The 24,437-nt window shown below is 41.8% G+C and overlaps 1 protein-coding gene across 1 annotated transcript in view; it reads left to right on the top strand.

Annotated features, from left to right (window-relative positions):
- Positions 1 to 19,049, top strand: part of LOC126212703 (uncharacterized) — a 58,960-nt gene extending 39,911 nt beyond the window's left edge. The window contains exons 3-6 of the mRNA XM_049940117.1: positions 1,761 to 1,856; positions 7,689 to 7,754; positions 7,885 to 7,959; positions 19,017 to 19,049. Coding sequence (XP_049796074.1) covers positions 1,761 to 1,856; positions 7,689 to 7,754; positions 7,885 to 7,959; positions 19,017 to 19,049 — 270 coding nt within the window. The remainder of the gene's footprint in view (positions 1 to 1,760; positions 1,857 to 7,688; positions 7,755 to 7,884; positions 7,960 to 19,016) is intronic.
- The last annotated feature ends 5,388 nt before the right edge of the window (positions 19,050 to 24,437 follow it).

Raw genomic sequence — 24,437 nt, 5'->3', positions numbered from 1 at the left:
GACAACATTCCATTAGAACTACTGATGGCCTTGGGAGAGCCAGTCATGACAAAACTCTACCATCTGGTGAGCAAGATGTATGAGACAGGCGAAATACCCTCAGACTTCAAGAAGAATATAATAATTCCAATCCCACAGAAAGCAGGTATTCACAGATGTGAAAATTACCGAACTATGAGTTTAATAAGTCACGGCTGCAAATTCTAACGCGAATTCTTCACTAACGAATGGAGAAACTGGTAGAAGTCAACCCTGGGGGAGATCAATTTGGATTCCGTAGAAATATTGGAACACGTGAGGCAATACTGAGCCTACGACTTATCTTAGAAAATAGATTAAGGAAAGGCAAACCTACGTTTCTAGGATTTGTAGACTTAGAGAAAGCTTTTAACAATGTTGACTGGAATACTCTCTTTCAAATTCTGACGGTGGCAGGGTAAAATACAGGGAGCGAAAGGCTATTTACAATTTTTACAGAAACCAGATGGCAGTTATAAGAGTCGGGGGGCACGAAAGGGAAGCAGCGGTTGGGAAGGGAGTGAGACAGGGTTGTAGCCTCTCCCCAATGTTATTCAATCTGCATATTGAGCAAGCAGTAAAGGAAACAAAAGAAAAGTTCGGAGTAGGTATTAAAATCCGTGGAGAAGAAATAAAAAGTTTGAGGTTCGCCGATGACATTGTAATTCTGTCAGAGACAGCAAAGGACTTGGAAGAGCAGTTGAACAGAATGGAGAGTGTCTTGTAAGGAGGATATAAGATGAACATCAACAAAAGCAAAACGAGGATAATGGAATGTAGTCGAATTAAGTCGGGTGATGCTGAGGGAAATAGATTAAGATATGAGACACTTAAAGTAGTAAAGGAGTTTTGCTATTTGTGGAGCAAAATAACTGATGATGGTCGAAGTGGAGAGGATGTAAAGTGTAGACTTCTGAAGAAGAGAAATTTGTTAACATCGAGTATAGATTTAAGTGTCAGGAAGTAATTTCTGAAAGTATTTGTATGGAGTGTAGCCATGTATGGAAGTGAAACGTGGACAATAAATAGTTTAGACAAGAAGAGAATAGAAGCTTTCGAAATGTGGTGCTACAGAAGAATGCCGAAGATCAGATGGGTAGATCACATAACTAATGAGGAGGTATTGAATAGGATTGGGGAGAAGAGGAGTTTACGGCACAACTTGACTAGAAGAAGGGATCGGTTGGTAGGACATGTTCTGAGGAATCAAGGGATCACCAATTTAGTATTGGAGGGCAGTGTGGAGGGTAAAAATTGTAGCGGGAGACCAAGAGATGAATACACTAAGCAGATTCAGAAGGATGTAGGCTGCAGTAGGTACTGGGAGATGAAGCAGCTTGCACAGGATGGAGTAGCATGGAGAGCTTCGTCAGGCCAGTCGCAGGGCTGAAGACAACAACAACAACAACAGGTGGTGGTAGAAGGGTACATAGGGCAAGTCTTGCAGTGGAGATGGTAACAGGTATAGGAGTCATAGGGTAGGGAGGGGTAGGGAGATGGGTGCAGAAGGAGCATAGTATTGGACAAGAATATTGCAGAGAGTGGGAGAGCAACAAAAAGCCAAAGTAGCTGATTAATACATTCAATTACCGTGTTGATGTCAATGCGGAGGCATATAGATAGTCATTTTTCCTCTCTCTATTTGTGAGTGGAACAAGATGTCCTTGGTGCGAAATGAGTAATAGATAACCTGAATCCATTTATCAGGGATACGGTGTCTCATCTCGGTGTTTACGTTTCAGATCTCGTGCGGGGCAGTGGCAGCTGGTGAACCGCTAACGGACCCACTGTCTCCCGAAGGAGGCCAGGCGGGCAGCAGTGTGGGAGGCCTGGCAGAGGTGAGCCCAGCCTTTCTTGTGTATGTTTATCTTACTGAGTGCAAAGTGTTGCATATCAGTATCATTAACTGAGGACATTACAATGATATCGATTATCTGTGCCGACCTCAATAGTTGATGTTGCTGACGTAAGCTCGTGTGGTGGTACTCGACTCGGGCGTAAGACAGTTTGAATTCTGGTGGTGGATGAGATTTTCACTGCCTGTATTCACCATGCAAGGGGAGGTAAGGGGAGGGGAGCTGGTGGGATAAAGTTCCTAATCTCCAATCCTTGTGCCAATGTTCGAGATTAAATTCCAGATATTGCCGTAGTGTCTCACGAAGTGGGGCCACGTGACACTGCCAATGATTGCCTGTTCGTGGAACTGCAACAGGGGCTCGCTACTATTCGTGAATAGGCTGTGTGACAGCACTGAATTTGACCCTGTTCCTTCTCTGATCATTGTACATCACAAGACTAACACCGTGCTATACACCACATTCGTTACACTCTCCTACACTTCACAGATACACATACGACACAACTGTCACATATCCGTAAGGGAAGGAGCCAGTGTGTGCGGAGAAAGAAGACCGTCTCTGACACGTGCCTGAACCCACCTATTGCAAATATCACTGCCAACAATACCGTACGATCAAGAATGAGATTTTCACTCTGCAGCGGAGTGTGCGCTGATATGAAACTTCCTGGCAGATTAAAACTGTGTGCTGGACCGAGACTCGAACTCGAGACCTTTGCCTTTCCCGGGCAACTGCTCTACCATCTGAGCTACCCAAGCATGACTCACGACCTGTCCTCACAGCTACAATCCTTTCTTTCAGGGGTGCTAGTTCTGCAAGGTTTGCAGAAGAGCTTCTGTAAGGTTTGGAAGGTAGGATGTGAGGTACTGGCAAAATTGAAGCTGTGAGGACAGGTCATGAATCGTGCTTGGGTAGCTCAGATGGTAGAGCACTTGCCCGCGAAAGGCAAAGGTCCCGAGTTCGAGTCTCGGTCGGGTACACAGTTTTAATCTGCCAGGAAGTTTCATATCAGCGCACACTCTGCTGCAGAGTGAAAATCTTATTCTGGAAACATCCTCCAGGCTGTGGCTAAGCCATGTCTCCACAGTATCCTTTCTTTCAGGAGTGCTAGTTCTGCAAGGTTCGCAGGAGAGCTTCTGTAAAGTTTGGAAGGTAGGAGACGAGACACTGGCAGAAGTAAAGCTGTGAGGACCGGGCGTGAGTCGTGCTTCGGTAGCTCAGTTGGTTGAGCACTTGCCCGCGAAAGGCAAAGGTCCCGAGTTTGAGTCTCGGTCCGGCACACAGTTTTAATCTGCCATGAAGTTTCATATCAACGCACACTCCGCTGCAGAGTGAAAATCTCATTCTGGAAACATCCCCCAGGCTGTGGCTAAGCCATATCTCCACAGTATCCTTTCTTTCAGGAGTGCTAGTTCTGCAAGGTTCGCAGATGAGCGTCTGTAAAGTTTGGAAGGTAGGAAACTGAATTGAAGCTGTGAGGACGGGTCATGAGTCGTGCTTGGATAGCTCGGATGGTAGAGCACTTGCTCGCGAAAGGCAAAGGTCCCGAGTTCGATTCTTGGTCCGGCACACAGTTTTAATCTGCCAGGAAGTTTCATACTGTACGATGTTTATATTTATTTGATCTGCACATTGTATACTCCACAATGTACCTTCCACTGCGAGAAAGTAAACAGTGTGACATCATATTGGAATCGTGGTGTTGTGTGCTGGTAAAAGGAAATAACCCAGCTTGACTGGTTAAAACTGAATAAAATTCATTCCTTCATTCACACTCGTATTTTGTAAATCCCACAATGGAGGAGAGGCTTAAGGGAAGTGGGATGAGTCAAGTTGTACTTTAAAACGCAGATGCAACCACTGTTCTATAAAGTATACCACCAACAAAATTATGACTAGTTGTATTCTGGTTAAGCAAATAAGTGTGGTAATTACTTCTATATAATTTTATACAGGATGATTCTGCCAAATGAGGAGGAACTGCAGGAAACGGTCCCTGAGATGATAAGGAACAAAAAATGTCAAATGGAAATACAGCCAGAAATGCGTTCCAACAAAGATGCACACACTTAAAGGAGCAGATAAAAGATGTCGAAAGCTGTGCAATGACAGTATATGTTAATGGCAGAATTATACCACCTCTGTTTAGGACCATAGAGTATTACTCAGTTGGAAGTGATATCAGAATGACATGTCACTTGATGTCGCAGACGCCATACTGATTTTGGTGTATTTAGCTGTTTTGTGCTATAACTTGCAGTATGCCATTTCAGGGCAATGGCAAATTGAAGAGTTATCACAAACGTGCCACACTTATAATTAAATGTCAGTTAATGAGTCCTCAACAACATAAACCTTCAATAGATACTACGATAATCGACACAAAAGACAAAAATAGCGTCTCCGGCATAGCTTAGTGGATAAGGACAAGGATAACAGAGTCAGAGGAAATAGGTTTGTGTGCCACCACATGCTGTTCTTTTCACTTGGAAGAGTACCTTTTCCCAGCAGGTAGGCAGTCTTTAGTGGTCCAAATAAATGACGTGGACGATGTTCTAGTGTGGTCGACAACAATTCCTGCATTTTTTATAGAGTTCACGTGGCTGTGGGGGATCGAACGTCCTCACGTAGCACGATCGCATCCCCGGTTGGAAGTGCACATCTCTTCCGACAATATGGATGTTTTGTTTGGTCCAGAAGTTGGCAAGAGCACGCAGCGTTCACAGTACAATGCTCGTGGAAAACAAATATTGAGAAGAACTCCTTTAAAATCAGACTATTGCAGAAACCTTTCCTGCAGAGAGACAGTTCATGACTTTGACAGGTGTAGATTTGTCCTTTTTATGTCCTTATGTGATGCTTTTTTTTTCAATTCTGGGGTGTAATGGTGCACCCACATTTCATTGCAGATCACAGTCCAGTGCAAAAAATGTTACCCTTCAGTTTGATAGCAGGTATCAGTAGCCATTTCTGCAGCTCAAGGTGATGAAATTTCTGCTCTGCATTGAGAAGATGAGACCCCCGCCTTCTGAAATCCGAACCTTCTGGTAATGAGCCCTACCGTAGCTGATGCCAACCTCGACAGCAATTTCAGCAACTTTATGTGGCGATTGTTTTCGGAGAGCTGGCTAACAATGGGAATATTCTCCTCAGTTGTGCTGGTCCTCGGGAGACGTCGGTCAGCAGCATTATCAACTATTTCTCGTGCCTGTAAAAACTGTTTGTGCCATACATCCACTTGAGCCCTGCTTAGGGTAATGTCTCAAAACTCTGCCACAAGTCTTTTCAAAATTTCAATTGGTTTTACGCCTCTGTTATGAGAAATTTGATTATAATGTGTTGTGTAACAGATGACAGTGAACCCCCCCTCCTCTCTCTCTCTCTCTCTCTCTCTCTCTCTCTCTCTCTCTCTCCCTCCCCCCCCTCCCCCCCTCTCTCTCTCTCTCTCTCTCCCCCCCCTCCCCCCCCCCTCTCTCTCTCTCTCTGTGTGTGTGTGTGTGTGTGTGTGTGTGTGTGTGTGTGCGTATGGGCGGGTGGTCGTGAATTGCTGGACTTCATCTGAATTCACTCTTTTTATTATTATTATTATTATTAACCACAAACATCATTAGGGAGCATATGTTTGTTGACATATAAGTGCAAGAATTACTAGGTGCCTGAACAGGCCACTGGTAGGCATTTGGTTATCAACTTTACACAATATTCTCATTGGCTGCGTGTGTAGATTATGCCAAAGGGCAGGGTAAGGTAATTGTTTTTGGCTCAGGGGCCGCATTGTGGAAGAGGAAATTATCAATACCTTTTAAAATGGTTACATTCATTAGTTAAATTTACATATTAGAAAAGCTATAAACTGTACCATAAAAATCAACAAGTAGAAGTTAAATAAAACAGTGGCAGTTTTATTGAATTTGTTTATTGTGCTAATTTTGTATGATCTATAGCTGAAAGCATGTTTAATATTAGAATCAGTTTAATGAGATGTATCCTATCACCCTTTCCTACAAAAAAAAATCAGAAGTGAGATTGATTGTTGAAATTCTGATCACAGACTTGTATTTAATGTCTGCCATAGAGCATCTACAGGGTGATTGCTGATGACATTACAAACTTCCAGAAATGGTGGAGGACTGTAAGGGTATCAACTTCAGGTGGTCCGGGAACGAGCGAGTCGAAAGTTATAAGCGAAAATCTTTCCGATACCTCTGATAGCTTCAAGTTGTTTGCTTTCCATGTTTTGGGAGGAGGTAGTGTGAACCAAAACTATAAAAAATTGTTCATTAAATGTGGGCTCTACATTGCATACAGTAAGAATTATGAACATGTACATCTTTGCTACTGTAAAAATACTCCTCTTGTAGCAAATAATATAGAGAACATTTTCCCAACAAATTTCTTTATACACGCTACTCTACCCTGTGCAAGCCTTTTCATCTCCAAATAGCTACTGCAACTTATATTCTTCTGAATCTGCCTACTGTATTCATGTCCTTGTCTTCCTTGACAATTTTAACCCCCCCCCCCCCCCCCCCCGCCCAAACACACACACACACACACACACACACACACACACACACACACACACTTCTCTCTACTGCTAAATTGGTGATCCCTTGCTGTCTCACAATGTGTTCTATCAACTGATCCCTTCTTCTAGTCAAGTTGTGCCACAAATATCTTTTCTCCCCATTTTAGTTCAGTACCTCCTAATTAGTTATGTGATCTACCCATCTAATCTTCAGCATTCTTCTGTAGCACCGCATTTTGAAAGCTTCTTTTCTCTTCTTGTCCAAACTTTTTATCATCCATGTTTCACTACCATACATCACTACACTCCAGACTAATACTTTCAGAAAAGATTTTGTGAGACTTAAATCTGCATTTGATGTCAACAAATTTCTTTTCTTCAGAAATGCATTTCTTGCCAGTGCCACTCTACATTTTACATACTCTCTACTTCAGCCATCATCAGTTATTCTGCTGCCCAAATTGCAAAACTCATCTAATACTTTGAGTATCTCATTTCGTAATCTAATTTCCTTAGCACCAACTCATTTAATTTGACTATGTTCCATTATCCTTGTTTTATTTCGCTGATGTTCATCTTACTCCATTCCATTCAACTACTCTTCCAAATCCTTTACTGTCTCTGAAAGAATTACAATGTCATAAGCAAACCTCAAAGTTTTTATATCTTCTCCATGAACTTTAATTCCTACTCCAAATTTTTCTGTGGGTTCCTCCACTGGTTGCTCAGTGTACGGTTGAACAACAACGGGTATATGCTGCAACCCTGCCTCACTCCTTTCTCAACCATTGCTTCCCTTTCATGCCTCTCAATCTAATAACTGCTGTCTGGCTTCTGTACAAGTTGTCAAAAGCCTTTCGCTTCCTATATTTGACCCCTGCTGCCTTTAGAGTTTCAAAGAGAGTATTTAGCTGACCTGTTGCACAAGTTATGTCCAATTTACTGTAATGAGTGTGGGAAGAAATTGATTACCAGTGGGACGGTTGCCACATCACAAATGGTAGTCACATCGAACCAGAATGACACTTGATACTTTTGTGTGAAACTTGAGGTTGTTTTCTACAAGAGACACATCTATGAATTTCTATATTATTTCAAAGTTGTAAAGTCCTCTTTGACTCACTATGTATAGATACACAAGTATGGTTTCTAGATCACCCATAATGGATAAGCATAAACCTGAACTCATTTATGCCTTTTGTGATTCCACTGTTGGAAGATGTTTGTTTGACAGGGTTACTGAAGCTGTTGTTGTTGAATACTCCTTTGTGGCTGTGTTGCAGATTTCCTCAGGAGCATTAGCTGCCGTGCAACAGTTGGCAGACAATTTAATTCCCCACAAGCACCAGGTGAGTCTTTGCAGTGGAGCAAGACTTTTTTGTTCCTTTGGCAGTAATATGTTAATTTTACTGCAATGCTTTGTGTAGACTGCCTGCTCTTGTTCTTTAAGAAGTAATTGTCTGTTTTTGCTTGCTACAGGCAAATAAAGATGCAGGCGGAGAAGGAAGGAGTACCTTAAAAGTCAAAGAAACTAAATTGGATGGAACTCCTGAAGTGAGTATCGTTACCTTACAATAATGTGTGTGTGCACTTATATCAATGTGTCCTTATGAACCTAGCAGGCAGTGGCCTTGGCAAGTTGTGAGAATAAGCAAAACTGCATCTGTGGCTACAAAATTGCATTGGTTAATTAGCTACATGTTCCATTGATCATTTGAATGATTCATTTTGAAATGATGTGGAAGAGTAAGTTTACAGAATATGTACACATGATTAACATTAATATTGAATTACTTTCTGGGACATTGACAACTTTAATTATGGGTAATAAGGTCATTTTTTCCTTTTAGTGTTGTAGGTATGGACATCAGTGTTCTTGTCAAATTGTGATGTATCATTGCAGTGAATGTATGTATTGTGACGACACAGTGAAAATGCTTAGTACCCTGAAGAGGTACCTATCTGACACCTGTCGGTGAACACCGCATATTATTCTTACTGCTTGCTTTTGTGCAAACAGTACTTTCTTTGCAACTGGTGAGCTACCCCAGAAAATTATTCCATATGACATTTCTGAGCGGAAAAATATGCCGGGAGTTGTTTCGAAGATTAGCATTTATACAAAGAACAAAAGTAGCTGAACTTAATTTTTGGAGAAGCTCAATAGTATGCTTCTTCCAGTTCAGATATTCCTCAGTATCCACACTCAAAAATTTAGAGCATTCTACCTTATTTACTGATTCCTGCTCAGTGCTACATTAATTGTTGGTATGACTATTTGTTGTGCAGAATTGAATATGTTGCATGTTATGGAAATTTAAGGAGAGCACGTTTTCTAAGAGCCACTTAATAATTGTTTGGGAAACATCATGTACCTCGTCTTCCAGTGCCTTCCATCTAGCGGGACTCATTATGACACTAATATCACTGTGAAAAGTACCGGACTGCTTCTTGACCATTAAGTGGGAGGTCATTCAAATAAATAAAGAATGGGAATGGATCCAAAATTGAAACCTGTGGGATTCTCTTTGTGATTCCTCCTCAGTCACTAAAATTTTCTACTCTTCCAACATTGTTTGAATTATTCAGCACAACTTTTTGCATTCTGTTTGTTACGTATGATTCAAACCACTTGTGTCAGAAGCCACCAATTTCACAAAACTTTTTCTAAGAGAATAACATGCTCGACACAGTCATATACCCCTTGCAAAGATCACAAAAAATAGCAACTGGCAATATTTTATCATTTAAGACTTATACTGCTTGACGAATGAATGTATAAATAGCAGTCTCTGTCAGTTTCTCTACTTTCATTAATTTCAGTGAAGGATGTTGGTGTTACTTCTAGTCTGCCATGTGCTCAGCGCTGTAGGTGGTGGTTATTGGTCAACAGAGTCCTGGTTGAGCTATTGTACTGATTGATTCTGTGGTCCAGTTGTGAGAATTTGACTTTGAAATTATTCATCCGCAGATGATAAGGAAGTCAGTCACATGAAATGGTTCAAGGCATAACTAAATTGCCGATCAGATACCTCCGTTAAATACAGTGGCCTATATTATTGTAAGAGTACAGATATTATATCACGCTCTTACTCGGTGCTGCCAGACCAGAAAACACAGGTCGTGCTGAGAAGTCCCGTCATTCGAGATAGGTGTGATTCTGACACCTGCCAATTTGGTGTGGTGGAATGAGTCAGTCTCGTCCGAGGGTGCCTGCCGAGCGGGTCACGGGCTAGCGCTATGTGCACAGTTGTGCAGCATAGTATGGAAAGCAGGCGAGAACAGTCATATTCGTATATTCACATCAGTGTTGTACGATACGGGACAAAATCAAATATTTGAAGTTAGTTGTAGGCAGTATGAGTTGGGTCACATGAGTGAGGCCTGCTCGATCACACATTCGGGGCACAGAAAATACACTCCTGGAAATGGAAAAAAGAACACATTGACACCGGTGTGTCAGACCCACCATACTTGCTCCGGACACTGCGAGAGGGCTGTACAAGCAATGATCACACGCACGGCACAGCGGACACACCAGGAACCGCGGTGTTGGCCGTCGAATGGCGCTAGCTGCGCAGCATTTGTGCACCGCCGCCGTCAGTGTCAGCCAGTTTGCCGTGGCATACGGAGCTCCATCGCAGTCTTTAACACTGGTAGCATGCCGCGACAGCGTGGACGTGAACCGTATGTGCAGTTGACGGACTTTGAGCGAGGGCGTATAGTGGGCATGCGGGAGGCCGGGTGGACGTACCGCTGAATTGCTCAACACGTGGGGCGTGAGGTCTCCACAGTACATCGATGTTGTCGCCAGTGGTCGGCGGAAGGTGCACGTGCCCGTCGACCTGGGACCGGACCGCAGCGACGCACGGATGCACGCCGAGACCGTAGGATCCTACGCAGAGCCGTAGGGGACTGCACCGCCACTTCCCAGCAAATTAGGGACACTGTTGCTCCTGGGGTATCGGCGAGGACCATTCGCAACCGTCTCCATGAAGCTGGGCTACGGTCCCGCACACCGTTAGGCCGTCTTCCGCTCACGCCCCAACATCGTGCAGCCCGCCTCCAGTGGTGTCGCGACAGGCGTGAATGGAGGGACGAATGGAGACGTGTCGTCTTCAGCGATGAGAGTCGCTTCTGCCTCGGTGCCAATGATGGTCGTATGCGTGTTTGGCGCCGTGCAGGTGAGCGCCACAATCAGGACTGCATACGACCGAGGCACACAGGGCCAACACCCGGCATCATGGTGTGGGGAGCGATCTCCTACGCTGGCCGTACACCACTGGTGATCGTCGAGGGGACACTGAATAGTGCACGGTACATCCAAACCGTCATCGAACCCATCGTTCTACCATTCCTAGACCGGCAAGGGAACTTGCTGTTCCAACAGGACAATGCACGTCCGCATGTATCCCGTGCCACCCAACGTGCTCTAGAAGGTGTAAGTCAACTACCCTGGCCAGCAAGATCTCCGGATCTGTCCCCCATTGAGCATGTTTGGGACTGGATGAAGCGTCGTCTCACGCGGTCTGCACGTCCAGCACGAACGCTGGTCCAACTGAGGCGCCAGGTGGAAATGGCATGGCAAGCCGTTCCACAGGACTACATCCAGCATCTCTACGATCGTCTCCATGGGAGAATAGCAGCCTGCATTGCTGCGAAAGGTGGATATACACTGTACTAGTGCCGACATTGTGCATGCTCTGTTGCCTGTGTCTATGTGCCTGTGGTTCTGTCAGTGTGATCATGTGATGTATCTGACCCCAGGAATGTGTCAATAAAGTTTCCCCTTCCTGGGACAATGAATTCACGGTGTTCTTATTTCAATTTCCAGGAGTGTATGTGCAAATTGTTGTGACTCGCCGATCTTTCAAAGTGCCGCCGCGCAGTTACGCGCGTCCTCTACATGCGGCGCTGCCTGCCAGCCGTGCAGCAGCAGCACCACCTGAGCGGCCAGCCAGCCAGCGGCCGCTAGACACGGACTCGGTTACGATTTGACTGTTAAAGTGTACACACGTCTTACTCTGTATACTTGATCTGTGACTTTCATGTATTGCGTCTTCCTTGAAATATATTTGTTCAACTTGAAGTTATAACACAAATATTATTAACTGTTGACTTATGTGTGTTTTCATGTGAAATAAGGAAACAAACTATATTTTATGACAACCATCATCAAACTGAAAGCAGTGGCTAACTTGAGTGGAGTTGTGAGAATGTTAATGCTGCTGCAGTGGGAATGAATGGCATAAATCATAGGGACCTTTTTCTCTAAACATGAAGGACAATAAGCTCGGTGGTTAATACAAGCTGTTACTGATTTCAAGAAACCCTCATCGTCATTTTTGTATGTATAAACAGCATCAAGTTACCGTATTTACTCGAATCTAAGCCGCACCTGAAAAATGAGACTCGAAATAAAGGGAAAAAAAATTTCCCGAATCTAAGCCGCACCTGAAATTTGAGACTCGAAATTCAAGGGGAGAGAAAAGTTTTAGGCCGCACCTCCAAATCGAAACAAAGTTGGTCCATTGTAATATGAGACACAATTTAGGTCGAATGAAAGACGATACAGCTACAGTAGTTTGGTTCGAGTCGTAAGCTTAGCAGTTAAGCTTTACCAGGTAGCCATTGCTATGCGTCAGGCGCTCCGTCCGTATTTATATGGGTACCCTTCCTTTTTCATGTGCTTCATCTGGTTTGAATAGATTGCTTATTTTGCTTTGATCTGATAAGTGCTGTTTTCTTTGTTATAGGTGTTTACGTCACTCTAAGCTGAAAATGCATTACTGTACTGTGTCATGCATTGTTTGACGCATTTTGATAGTGCGTGTTTACGGCATGTCGCGGCTCTCGGCATGACTTGCTTTTGTGCGCGCTACCGCCGCTTTAAAAAAAAAAAAAAAAAACGAGGACTTGTCTCATTAGCGAAACAATGGCAAGAGACTGCTATTTCTTGTTACTTACACTGGTGCTTTCTTTGATAATGATCAACAAGAACCAAATAATAGACTGCGTATGATAGAACATGTTCTGAACGAGAGTATAGCGAAAATTTTTCTCCTTTTGAAAATCTTTGCGGCCGCTTCTTTAGTACATCAAATTCTGCACAGAAATTAGTCATCTTACATTTAAAATCTAGTCAGTTGCCGTGCTTCATTTCTGACTATCACTATTAGGCATAAGAATAATACGAATATAAACATGACACGATACGTATATTCTTCCGCGTTTGCTGTTGTCTCACTCTAGTTTCGTAGTTTATTACACAGACAGGATTTAAATGAGATAGCAGCAAACACGAAAGAATACATGGCAAAATGTTTATATTCGTATTATTCTTATGGTGAAGAGAATACTGCATGTGATTCACATTTCATCAGGTTCCTATTAGCAACCATCTCATCTCTTCTCACAGGTAGGAAAAAACTCAGAACGTAGAGTTGGCCATATTGACAAACATCCCTAACAGTCTTGCCAGTCAGATTTTCGTAGTACATTGAAATTCTGCTACATTCGAAGATGAACAATACGGAATTTGTATTTACTTCGTCGGATAATGTATGAAAATGCAGTGGTCGAAACTCGGGGCGGAGAAAAAAAAAGCTCGTCTTCTACCTTTTTTTTTTTTAATTTATTTACTGATGCAGAGGTTTTGGCGCCAGTATTTATCTTTGTGCCCACAAAGCATGCTTGTGTAGCGCTACATACATTCGACGGCAGAAGTTAGTTGTGACGGCACCTACCAACATTTTTCAGAACTTCCGCTTGCTTTGCACTCGATTCTAAGCTGCAGGCGGTTTTTTGGATTACAAAAACCGGAAAAAAAGTGCGGCTTAGATTCGAGTAAATACAGTATGTGGGGGAGTGAGAACAGAAGTTTGATAGGCATGTGTTATGTAAGCACTAGAGATCAGGAAGAAAGTGAGTACATGTCTGTTGCTGAGAGTTGTGAACACTAGAAATTCAAGGGACCGCTGTTACATCATAGCCATACTGGCTTTGTTCGTTCCCTCTGTAGTTCCGCGAGTACGACTTGTCGACTCGTTCTCTCTACTGAAGTATGCTGCAATGAGGCTAGTCGTGATTTAGTACAGAAATTGACTGTTTGATCTTGCTGTTGTGAAGTAGCACTGATGGGACCAGTTGTCAGGATCAGATCACCTCTAATAAACCTATGTTTTGTGAGACTGTGGATTGGATAAACGGAGTTTGTCCAGTGCAAACAAAATAGTTGTATTCTTGTTTATTCAATCTCCACCATATGAAAACATATGTTCTCCCTCAAATGAAAGCTAAGCACAGAGCACATCACTGTTATGTTCCTGCAACCAAAGTGCACACAGTTTGTGTATTTTTTTGATTACGGCAACCTGTGTGTATAGGCTAATAGTGAGTTGTATAGATTATCATGAATTTTTGTAACATTTTCAAAGACTATTGTAAATTTATTTTGATAATCCGTAACCATGTGCTCTTATACTGTCACCACAGAATCAGTAATGTGACAAAAGTGCATGTCTTTTAATGTAATCAATAGGCATTCTCTGAATAGAAATTAAATATTAAAATAAATTCAAATCAGTCTTCAAAAAATTATATATGCAGACATATGCAGTGTGTCCTAGCAGGAATTATCTGTATTCAGGGATATGGCAGGAAAGATCCAGTAAAGCAAAAAACTTCATATAGACACCCTGTATTCATATACACACACAAACACAAATGCATAATACATAAACAAGAGACATTCATATGCATACATATCTACATATATGCGTGCATACACACGTAACATATACATTTATGCATAAATACATGCACACACATGTACATACACATGCACACGTACAGTAATGGAAATCAGTATAAAGGCAGGGTTCCTACAAAAGTATATACGATGTCTGAAGCACACATGTATTGAATTTATCATGAAAGTAATAGATAGTCTACACATAAGAGATAAACAGTCTTGATGGAATTACACAGTTTCTTTCATAACATGAGTAACAAAATAAGAAGTTTACACTTCCTGGTTGGAAATTGGTATGAAGGCACTCACTGTCCTGTTGTGTTATTGAATAGTACTTTGTCCAACCTCTGTTCTTTCTAATTACCTCAAAAATTCTCTTCGGCATTGGTTTTGTCAGGGTTTGTAGTTCTTGCATGAAACTGTCACCCCCTCTTGTTGTATCACTCTTTTCAGCTCCCATATGGCCTAAATTGCCTTCCATTGTGATAAACACGCCTTGCAAGTATTCCACAAAGGATTTCCATGGGGTTAAAATCCAGGCTATGTGCAGGCCAGGCCAAGACATTGATATCTTTATCTTCAAACCACTTTTTAGCTGTAGCAGAAACATGCACATATGCATTATCATATTCAAACATTAGATTTTTGTCACCTAGGTTCTCATACATTTGAATTCGTTCTGTGTCTAACATCTCAGTGTACATATTAGAGTTCCTTTTAGTGTTTCCTCAAGCAATGCGTGATTTACCCTTAGTGCAGAAGGCTGCCCAAATCATAACACTTCCACCACCAAAATTTCTGCTCATTCTTACCTGCTGCTCTGTTCTCAGATCATGCCAATCATAATGAAATCCATACAGACCATCTAAAGTAAACTCATTCTTAGAATGAAATTTTCACTCTACAGCGGAGTGTGCGCTGATATGAAACTTCCTGGCAGATTAAAACTGTGTGCCGGACCGAGACTCGAACTCGGGACCTTTGCCTTTCGCGGGCAAGTGCTCTACCGACTGAGCTACCCAAGCACGACTCACGCCCCGTCCTCACAGCTTTACTACCGAGACTCGAACTCGGGACCTTTGCCTTTCGCGGGCAAGTGCTCTACCGACTGAGCTACCCAAGCACGACTCACGCCCCGTCCTCACAGCTTTACTACCGAGACTCGAACTCGGGACCTTTGCCTTTCGCGGGCAAGTGCTCTACCGACTGAGCTACCCAAGCACGACTCATGCCCCGTCCTCACAGCTTTACTTGGTCCGGCACACAGTTTTAATCTGCCAGGAAGTTTCAAACTCATTCTTGTCACGGAACATCACTTTATCCCATTCTCATCTCAATGACATATGTTTTTCAGCAAACCCCAATCCAGACTGCTTATATTTAAGTGTTACAGCAGGTTTCTGCAGTCATTTCGTGGATGCAAGATGTTTTGTCATTTGATAAAATTTGTTGTTCACATCAGACAGTTACTGGCAATGGTTTGTGGCCCTTGCTCTATGCAAACATAACCATTTTGATGCCTCAAGTAGTTTTCTGTTTTGCTCACAATTTACATTCTGTTCATATTGTGCACCGAATCTAATGAAATTATCAGTCAGTGTACTTGAACAATTCAACTTCTTGGTGATTTGATGATTAAAGAGATCCATTTTCTTGCTTTTTCATCATCTGATAACTATTTTTCTCACAGCATTCTTAGAATTACAGTTTACGTAGACAACATGCACTATCGCTAATGGTGTTTGTTTCCTAGCTGCAGTGAAGGCACATACACACGCACTACCATCACACAGAGGCGACTGCCTTTATACTGAGATCCCCCCCTCTACCACATGAATCTTTGATTTCTTGTCATATACTGGATTAATGTCAGCAAATGTGATACCATTTGTCTGCATTTACCTACGGGAATACTCTGCAAATCATACTTACGTGCATTTCACAAGGTTCATCGAACCACCTTCACAGTAATTCTCTATAATTCCACTCTCGAACAGCGCACTGAAAAAATGGACACCTCAATCCTTCCGTGCAATCTCTGATTTCCCTTATTTTATTACAATGGTCATTTCTCCCTATGTAGCCTGACATCAACAAAATACTTTCTCATTCGGAAGAGAAACTTGTTGACTGAAATTTCGTGAGAAGATTCCACTGCAACGCAAAATGCATTTGTCTTAATGATGTCCGCCCCAAATCCTGTATCATTTCAGTGACACTCTCCACTATTTTTCAGTAATACAAAACATACTGCTCGTCTTTTAACTTCCTTGATGTAATCTGTTAATCCTATCTGATAAGGATTCCAAACTGTGCAGCAGTACTCCAAAAGAGGACGGACAAGTGTAGTGTAGGCAAGTTCTTTGGTAGATCTGTTACTTTTTCTAAGTGTTCTGCCAATAAAATGCAGTCTTTGATTTGCCCTCACCATGACATGTTCTCTGTGTTCTTTCCAATTTAAGGTGTTTGTAATTCCTAAGTATTTAGATGAATTTAAGGCCTTTAGATTTGACTGATTATACTGAGTCCGCAGCTTGCGGTCTAGTGGCTAGCTTTGCTGCCTCTAGATGACAGGGTCCCGGATTCGATTCCCGGCCACGTTGGGGATTTTCTCTGCCTGGGGACTGGGTGTTTGTGTTGTCATCATCATCATTCATGATGGTGGCTCAATTGGATTGCGTGAAAAATTGGACAGTGTAAAAACTGGGACTTTGTATGGGCGCTGATGACCGAGCAGTTGAGCACCCCACAAAACAAAACATCACCATCGTGTAACCGAAGTGTAATGGATTGCTTTTAGCACTGATGTGGATGACCCCACACTTTCCATTATTTAGGGTCAACTGCCAATTTTTGTACCATACAGATATCTTTTCTAAATCTTTTGCAATTTGTTTTGATCTACTGATGACTTTACTAGTCGATAAACGACAGCAACATCTGCAGACAGCCTAAGACGGCTGCTAAGATTTTCTCCCAAATCATTTATATAGATAAGGAACAGCAAAGGGCCTATAACACTATCTTGGGGAACACCAGAAAACACTTGTGTTTTACTCGATGACTTTCTATCAATTACTACAAACTGTGACCTCTCTGACAGTAAATCACAAATCCATTCACATAACTGAGACAATATTCTGTAAGCATGAATTTCACTATATGCCACTTTTGTGGTACAGTGTCAAAAGCCATTTCGAGATCTAGAAATACAAAATCAATTGGAAATCCCTTGTCAATAGCACTAAACACACCGTATGAGTAAAGAGCTATAGTTGGAGTCACGAATGATGGCAGTCGAGTTTAGGCTTATTCTACGCAGCTACGCCACGCATTCTCTGACAGCCAATGAGCGTTTAATAGCATTCTCAGCCCTCTGCTGTGAATGTCATAGCCAATGCGAGAATTAAACGTGATCATAGCGAGTTATTCAGTGAATTGTTACCGTATTTACTCGAATCTAAGCCGCACTTTTTTTCCGGTTTTTGTAATCCAAAAACCTGCCTGCGGCTTAGAATCGAGTGCAAAGCAAGCGGAAGTTCTGAAAAATGTTGATAGGTGCCGCCACAACTAACTTCTGCCGTCGAATATATGTAGCGCTACACAAGCATGCTTTGTGGGCACAAAGATAAATAAATTAAAAAAAAAAGGTAGAAGACGAGCTTTTTTTTTCTCCGCCCCGAGTTTCGACCACTGCATTTTCATACATTATCCGACGAAGTAAATACAAATTCCGTATTGTTCATCTTCAAATGTAGCAGAATTTCAATCCGACTGGCAAGACTGTTAGGGATGTTTGTCAATATGGCCAACTCTACGTTCCGAGTTTTTTCCTACCTGTGAGAAGAGATGAGATGATTGCTAATTGGAACCTGATGAAATGTGAATCACATGCAGTATTCTCTTCACCATAAGAATAATACGAATATAAACATTTTGCCATGTATTCTTTCGTGTTTGCTGCTATCTCGTTTAAATCCTGTCTGTGTAATAAACTACGAAACTAGAGTGAGACAACAGCAAACGCGGAAGAATATACGTATCGTGTCATGTTTATATTCGTATTATTCTTATGCCTAATAGTGATACAGTCAGAAATGAAGCACGGCAACTGAATAGATTTTAAATGTAAGATGACTAATTTCTGTGCAGAATTTGATGTACTAAAGAAGCGGCCGCAAAGATTTTCAAACGGAGGAAAATTTTCACAAAACTCTCATTCAGAACATGTTCTATCATACGCATGTTCTATCATACGCACTTGGTTCTCTTTGATCATTATCAAAGAAAGCAGCAGTGTAAGTAACAACAAATAGCAGTCTCTTGCCATTGTTTCGCTAATGAGACGATTGCTCTTTTTTTTTTTAAGCGGCGGTAGCGCGCACAAAAGCAAGTCATGACACGGGCGGCGACAGGCCGTAAACATGCACTATCAAAATGCGACAAACAATGCATTACACAGTACAGTAATGCATTTTCAGCTTAGAGTGACGTAAAAACCTATAACAAAGAAAACGGCACTTATCAGATCAAAGCAAAATAAGCAATCGATTCAAGCCAGACGAAGCACGTGAAAAAGGAAGGGTACCCGTATAAATACGGACGGAGCGCCTGACGCATAGCAATGGCTACCTGGTAAAGCTTAACTGCTAAGCTTACGACTCGAACCAAACTACTGTAGCTGTATCGTCTTTCATTCGACCTAAATTGTGTCTCATATTACAATGGACCAACTTTGTTTCGATTTGGAGGTGCGGCCTAAAACTTTTCTCTCCCCTTGAATTTCGAGTCTCAAATTTCAGGTGCGGCTTAGATTCGGGAAATTTTTTTTTCCTTGATTTCGAGTCTCATTTTTCAGGTGCGGCTTAGAGTCGAGTGCGGCTTAGATTAGAGTAAATACGGTATTCCATTAGTTGCGAATTGTCACGGTTGATGGTGATGGTAAGTGACAAATTCTGCCAAGGAAGCGAGAGACATAGTTTGCGATATACACACGTTCTTCAAGCGCATGTATGTGCATACCGCAACTGTCACTTGGAACCAGCAACAACCCAGTCCCCATCTGTGTCTCGAGCTGCGCGAACTGCCATCGTTCGTGGATCAGACTATAGTTATGTTTCACAAGAACGATGTTTTCTAAACCCCTGTTGACTGTGTGTCAATAGTTTTCTTCGAGGTAATTCATAATATTCGAACACAATATACATTCTAAAATTCTGCTGAATATTGACGTTAATGATATGAGCCTGTAATTTTGTGGATTGCTCCTATTGCCTTTCTTGAATATTGATGTGACCTGTGCAACTTGCCAATCTTTGGATATGGATCTTTCATTGAGCAAGCAGTTGTATATGACTGGTAAGTATGGAGCTATTGCATCAACATACTCTGAAAGAAACCTAACTGGTATACAGTCTAGACTGGAAGACTTGCTTTTAGGAAGTAATTGAAGTTGCTTCACTGTTTCAAGGCTATCTACTTCTAAGTCACTCATGTTGTCAGCTGTTCTTCATTCTAATTCTGGAATATTTACTTAGTCTTCTTTGGTGAACGAATTTCAGATGGCTGTGTTTAGTAACTCTGCTTTAGCAGCACTTTCATGGATAATATTTCCATAGACATTGTGCAGAGAAGGCATTGATTGTGTCTTGCTGCTAGCATAATTTACATACGACCAGAATCTCTTTGGAGTTTCTGCCAAGTTTCGAGACGAAGTTTCGTTGTGGAAACTATTATAAACGTCACGCATTGAAGTCCGCGCCAAAGTTCAAGCTTCTATAAAAGATCACCAATCTTAAAGATTTTGCGTTTGTTTAAATTCGACTTGCTTTTTTCGTTGTTTCTGCAACTGTGTTCTGACCCATTTTGTGTTCCAGGGAGGATCAGCTCCATCGTTTGTTAATTGATTTGGTATAAATCTCTCAGTTGCTGTTGTTACTATTTATTAGAATTCAAGCCACATTTGGTGTACACTTACATTGTTAATTTAGAAGGAGTGGAGATTGTCTCTCAGGAAGGTGTCAAGTGAATTTTTATCTGCTTTTTTGAACAGTTATATTTTTAGTTTATATTTGGAGTCTTTGGGGGTTACAGTATTCAATCTCAGTATGACAACCCTGTGTTCACTAACATCTGTGTCCATTTTGAAGCTTGCTATTCAGTCAGGATTATTTTTTGTTGAGAAGTCTAACATATTTTCACAACTGTGTACTATTAATGGGGGCCTGTGAACTGACTGCTCAAAATAATTTCAGAGAATGCATTTAACACAATTTCAGATGATGTTTTTTGCATACTTGAGGATTTAAACATTTTTTTTTACCAACATACTGAGGGTAAATTAAAGACACCACCAGCTATAATTGTATGAGTCTGGGACGTGTTTGAAATTAGACTCAATTTTAGTTTTCAGTGATTGTATCATCCCAGATGAGAGGTTGTTAAAGGGATCCAATTATTATTTTATTTCAGTTGCCAAGAATGACATCTACCCATACCAGCTCACAGGAACTATTCACTTCAATTTCACTACAAGATAAACTACTTGTAAGAGCAACAAACATGTCACTGCAAACTGTGTTTAGCGTATCCATTTTGAACACCATTAGGTCCTTCACAAAAATTTCAGCTGAACTGATCAACTTTAGCCAGCTTTCAGTGCCTATAACGATTTGGGTGTCAGTGCTTTCTATTAGCACTTGGAGCTCTGGTACTTTCCCAATATAGCTACTACAATTTACAACTTTTATACCAATGGTTGCTGGATCTACATCCTTCCTGTGTTCGACCTGCACCCTTTGTGACTGAAGCCTTTTTTGTGTTTTCCTGAAACCCTCTAACCTAAAAACTGCACAGTCCACGTCAAACAGACCTTGCTGCCTCTGTAACTGCCTCCTGCATGTTGTGGACTCCTGACCTATCAGAGGAATCCAAAACTCGATCACCTTATGGCAGGGGTGGGCAAACGTTGCACGCGGCTCATGAGCACACAGCGCTGCACGTGTGCCACTCACGTGCAATCGTCGAACGGGACAGTGGTGACAGCCGGCAGGTTCCGGCAGTGTAGTACCAGGCTAAGCTGCGGACGTTGAAGCGAAGCGACCACTACGTAGTGAACGTTGTATTTCAAGAACCGGGAAATGCAGAATGAATCAAGGAAATGGAGAAGTGGAGATTTGCTATATTTTAAAAAGGAATGGGAGAATCATTTTTTGTGTGTGCAAAAATGTGAAAATTCGAAATGTATAATATGTGACAGTATTCTCGCTGGCCAGCGGAAGTTTTTTTATTGAAAGTAATTATAATAAATTTCAATATGTTCCCGTACTTAGTGCAATAAAAGAGGAATTTCTCAAGCGATTTGGGGATATATCATACTTATCCCAAGGTTTTGAATAGTTCTCGAGACAATTTGCTGTTTCTGTAGATGATATTCATCCCAGTTTGCAAATGGAATTAATAGATCTACACTGTAGATTCTACAGCATAATTCTCATCTGAGAGACAAGTTCCTTTTGGCAAGATGTGTAATAGATTTTTATCACGACTTTCCACAGCAAGAGATTCCCCTTCTCCACCGTGAAGCCGCGAAGATAATGTCAATGTTTGGCTCGACATACGTTTCTGAGAGATTTTTTTTTCTGTTATGAAAATTAATAAGTCTCGGTTAAGAGCAAACATCAGTAATGAAAATTTACGTAACTGTTTGCGTTTGTATGTAGAAATTTTGTTCCAGACATTAAACGTATTGTAAACTCCACCTGTGATAATCAAATAAAACGTAACGTAGTTAATAGGCACTCTTTCAACCCATGATTTCTTTCAAGCACTCCTACTAACCTTATTCCTTCATTCAATAAAGCAAGCTAGGAAACAAAACACATTACAGAGAAAGGAGCGGAGAGGTATGGTGGGGAGGGGAGAGAAGCGGGTGGCCAGCTTCCCCCGTGTGCACGCAGAACACCTGTTAACTGCACACGTGCAAATGCACCGCACACGTACAGGATTCCAGCCCGCCCCTGCCTTTTGGTGTGCAAGTCGAGACATCTGCAGGCTACACGGTCGCAGAACCGTCCGTGCCTCTGATTCAGACCCTCTACTTGGCTCTCTAGCAGAGGTCCGCAATCAGTCTTGTCGACTATGCTGCATATCGTGAGATCTGCTTTCATCTCCCGAGCAAGACTGGCAGCCTTTAACACGTCTGACAGCAGCTCGAAACCAGAGAGAATCTCTTCCAGTCCAAAGCAACACACATCATTGGTAACAATGTGAGCCACCACCTGGAGCTGGCTGCACCCTCTGATTTTCATGCCATCCAGAAGGGCACGTTCCATGGAACAATATTCAGAAAAAACCCTTAATTTTATTGAAAGCTCCTAAGTCACTTGCTTCACAATAATCCTTGCCAAACGCCTTCAAAACCTGCACAAATTGTGGTATGTGATCACACAATCTTTGCACGCCATTTGCATTCATTGGTAATGTGCAAAAATTGGGCACATGGGTACCACATGTGTAAAGCGAAGTCAGCAGAAATCGGTGAATGACTGTATTTTCATCTTTGCTGGTCTGTTACTGTTTGTCTTACCCTAGGCACAAGCCATTTCTTGGGATCATTGTTACAAGTCGCAAGAAATGGTGCCTGTATATGAATATAAAGAAGAGGAACGAATAGCTGAAACCATTGAAAAAACGAGGATGTTGCAGCCCCTCGAATAATTACTGTTCTGCTGTTTGGTGAAATCAGATGGGCATCCTTCATTATGAATTGTCACCAAGTAGTGAAACAATAACAACTGTTGCTACTATTTTGAACAACTAAGGTGAATTGCTGTTGCTGCTGAGAACAAAACATGCATTGACTCTTTTTTGTTACTCCACAATAGTGCACACTTACATATGGCCAGAACCATCTCAGACACAATTACAGGGCTTGGTTTTGAAGCAATTCTTCACCTTTCACATTCACCAGACTTAGCCCATTCCGATTATCATCTTTTCCAGTCTCTCTCTCCAATAACATTCAGGTACAAGTGTTTCATGATGAAGTTTCTCTTAACAACTGGCTAACAGATTTCTCGAACTCAAAACTGTGACAGTTCTACAGAGAGAGGAATAGGACTCTGATGTACCTCCACTCATGATGTGCGATTTCAGAGATCGTGCATCCACACAGTTCACAGGCTGGTTTATAGAGGCCACGTGGATTGCCCCCCTGGCACGCTCTGGTGAGCCACCAAAGAAAAAGTATTAGTGCTCGACCTATTCTGAAATCTGTATCATTGTTGTCTAGTGTTCAATACTACAGACAGCCTGCACTTCATTGTATCTTACATTTTCTGTATAGAGTACTATTTTCCATAAACCACATTTGTTCTTGCTATAGCAAACTCTTACCTGAATGCTGGGGGGTGGTCATTGACAAAGATTGTGATTACATCACTGAATAAATTATGGTGTAGTGTATCAGTTGCGTTATTGTGCATTCTGATGCAATGTAAGGTATTTTATATTAGTAACATCATGGCATTGTAAAAACAGCACAGACATCTGCTCCAATTGTGTAGTAATAGGATTTGAAGCTGTTGTTGTTGTGGTCTTCAGTCCTGAGACTGGTTTGATGCAGCTCTCCATGCTACTCTATCCTGTGCAAGCTTCTTCATCTCCTAGTACCTACTGCAACCTACATCCTTCTGAATCTGCTTAGTGTATTCATCTCTTGGTCTCCCTCTACGGTTTTTACTCTCCACGCTGTCCTCCAATACTAAATTGGTGATTCCTTGATGCCTCGGAACATGTCCTACCAACAGATCCCTTCTTCTACTCAAGTTGTGCCACAAACTCCTCTTCTCCCCAATTCTATTCAATACCTACTCATTAGTTATGTGATCTACCCATCTAATCTTCAGCTTTCTTCTGTAGCACCACATTTCGAAAGCTTCTATTCTCGTCTCGTCCAAACTATTTATCGTCCATGTTTCACTTCCATACATGGCTACACTCCATACAGATACTTTCAGAAACGACTTCCTGACACTTAAATCTATACTCAAATTTCTCTTCCTCAGAAATCCTTTCCTTGCCATTGCCAGTCTACATTTTATATCCTCTCTACTTCGACTCTCATCAGTTATTTTGCTCCCCAAATAGCAAAACTCCTTTAGTACTTTAAGTGTATCATTTCCTAATCTAATTCCCTCAGCATCACCAGACTTAATTCGACTACATTCCATTATCCTCGTCTTGCTTTTGTTGATGTTCATCTTATACCCTCCTTTCA

This window comes from Schistocerca nitens, chromosome 11, assembly GCF_023898315.1.
Source record: "Schistocerca nitens isolate TAMUIC-IGC-003100 chromosome 11, iqSchNite1.1, whole genome shotgun sequence".
In the NCBI taxonomy this organism is placed as follows: domain Eukaryota; kingdom Metazoa; phylum Arthropoda; class Insecta; order Orthoptera; family Acrididae; genus Schistocerca; species Schistocerca nitens.
This window is presented reverse-complemented; position numbering and strand designations above follow the sequence as displayed.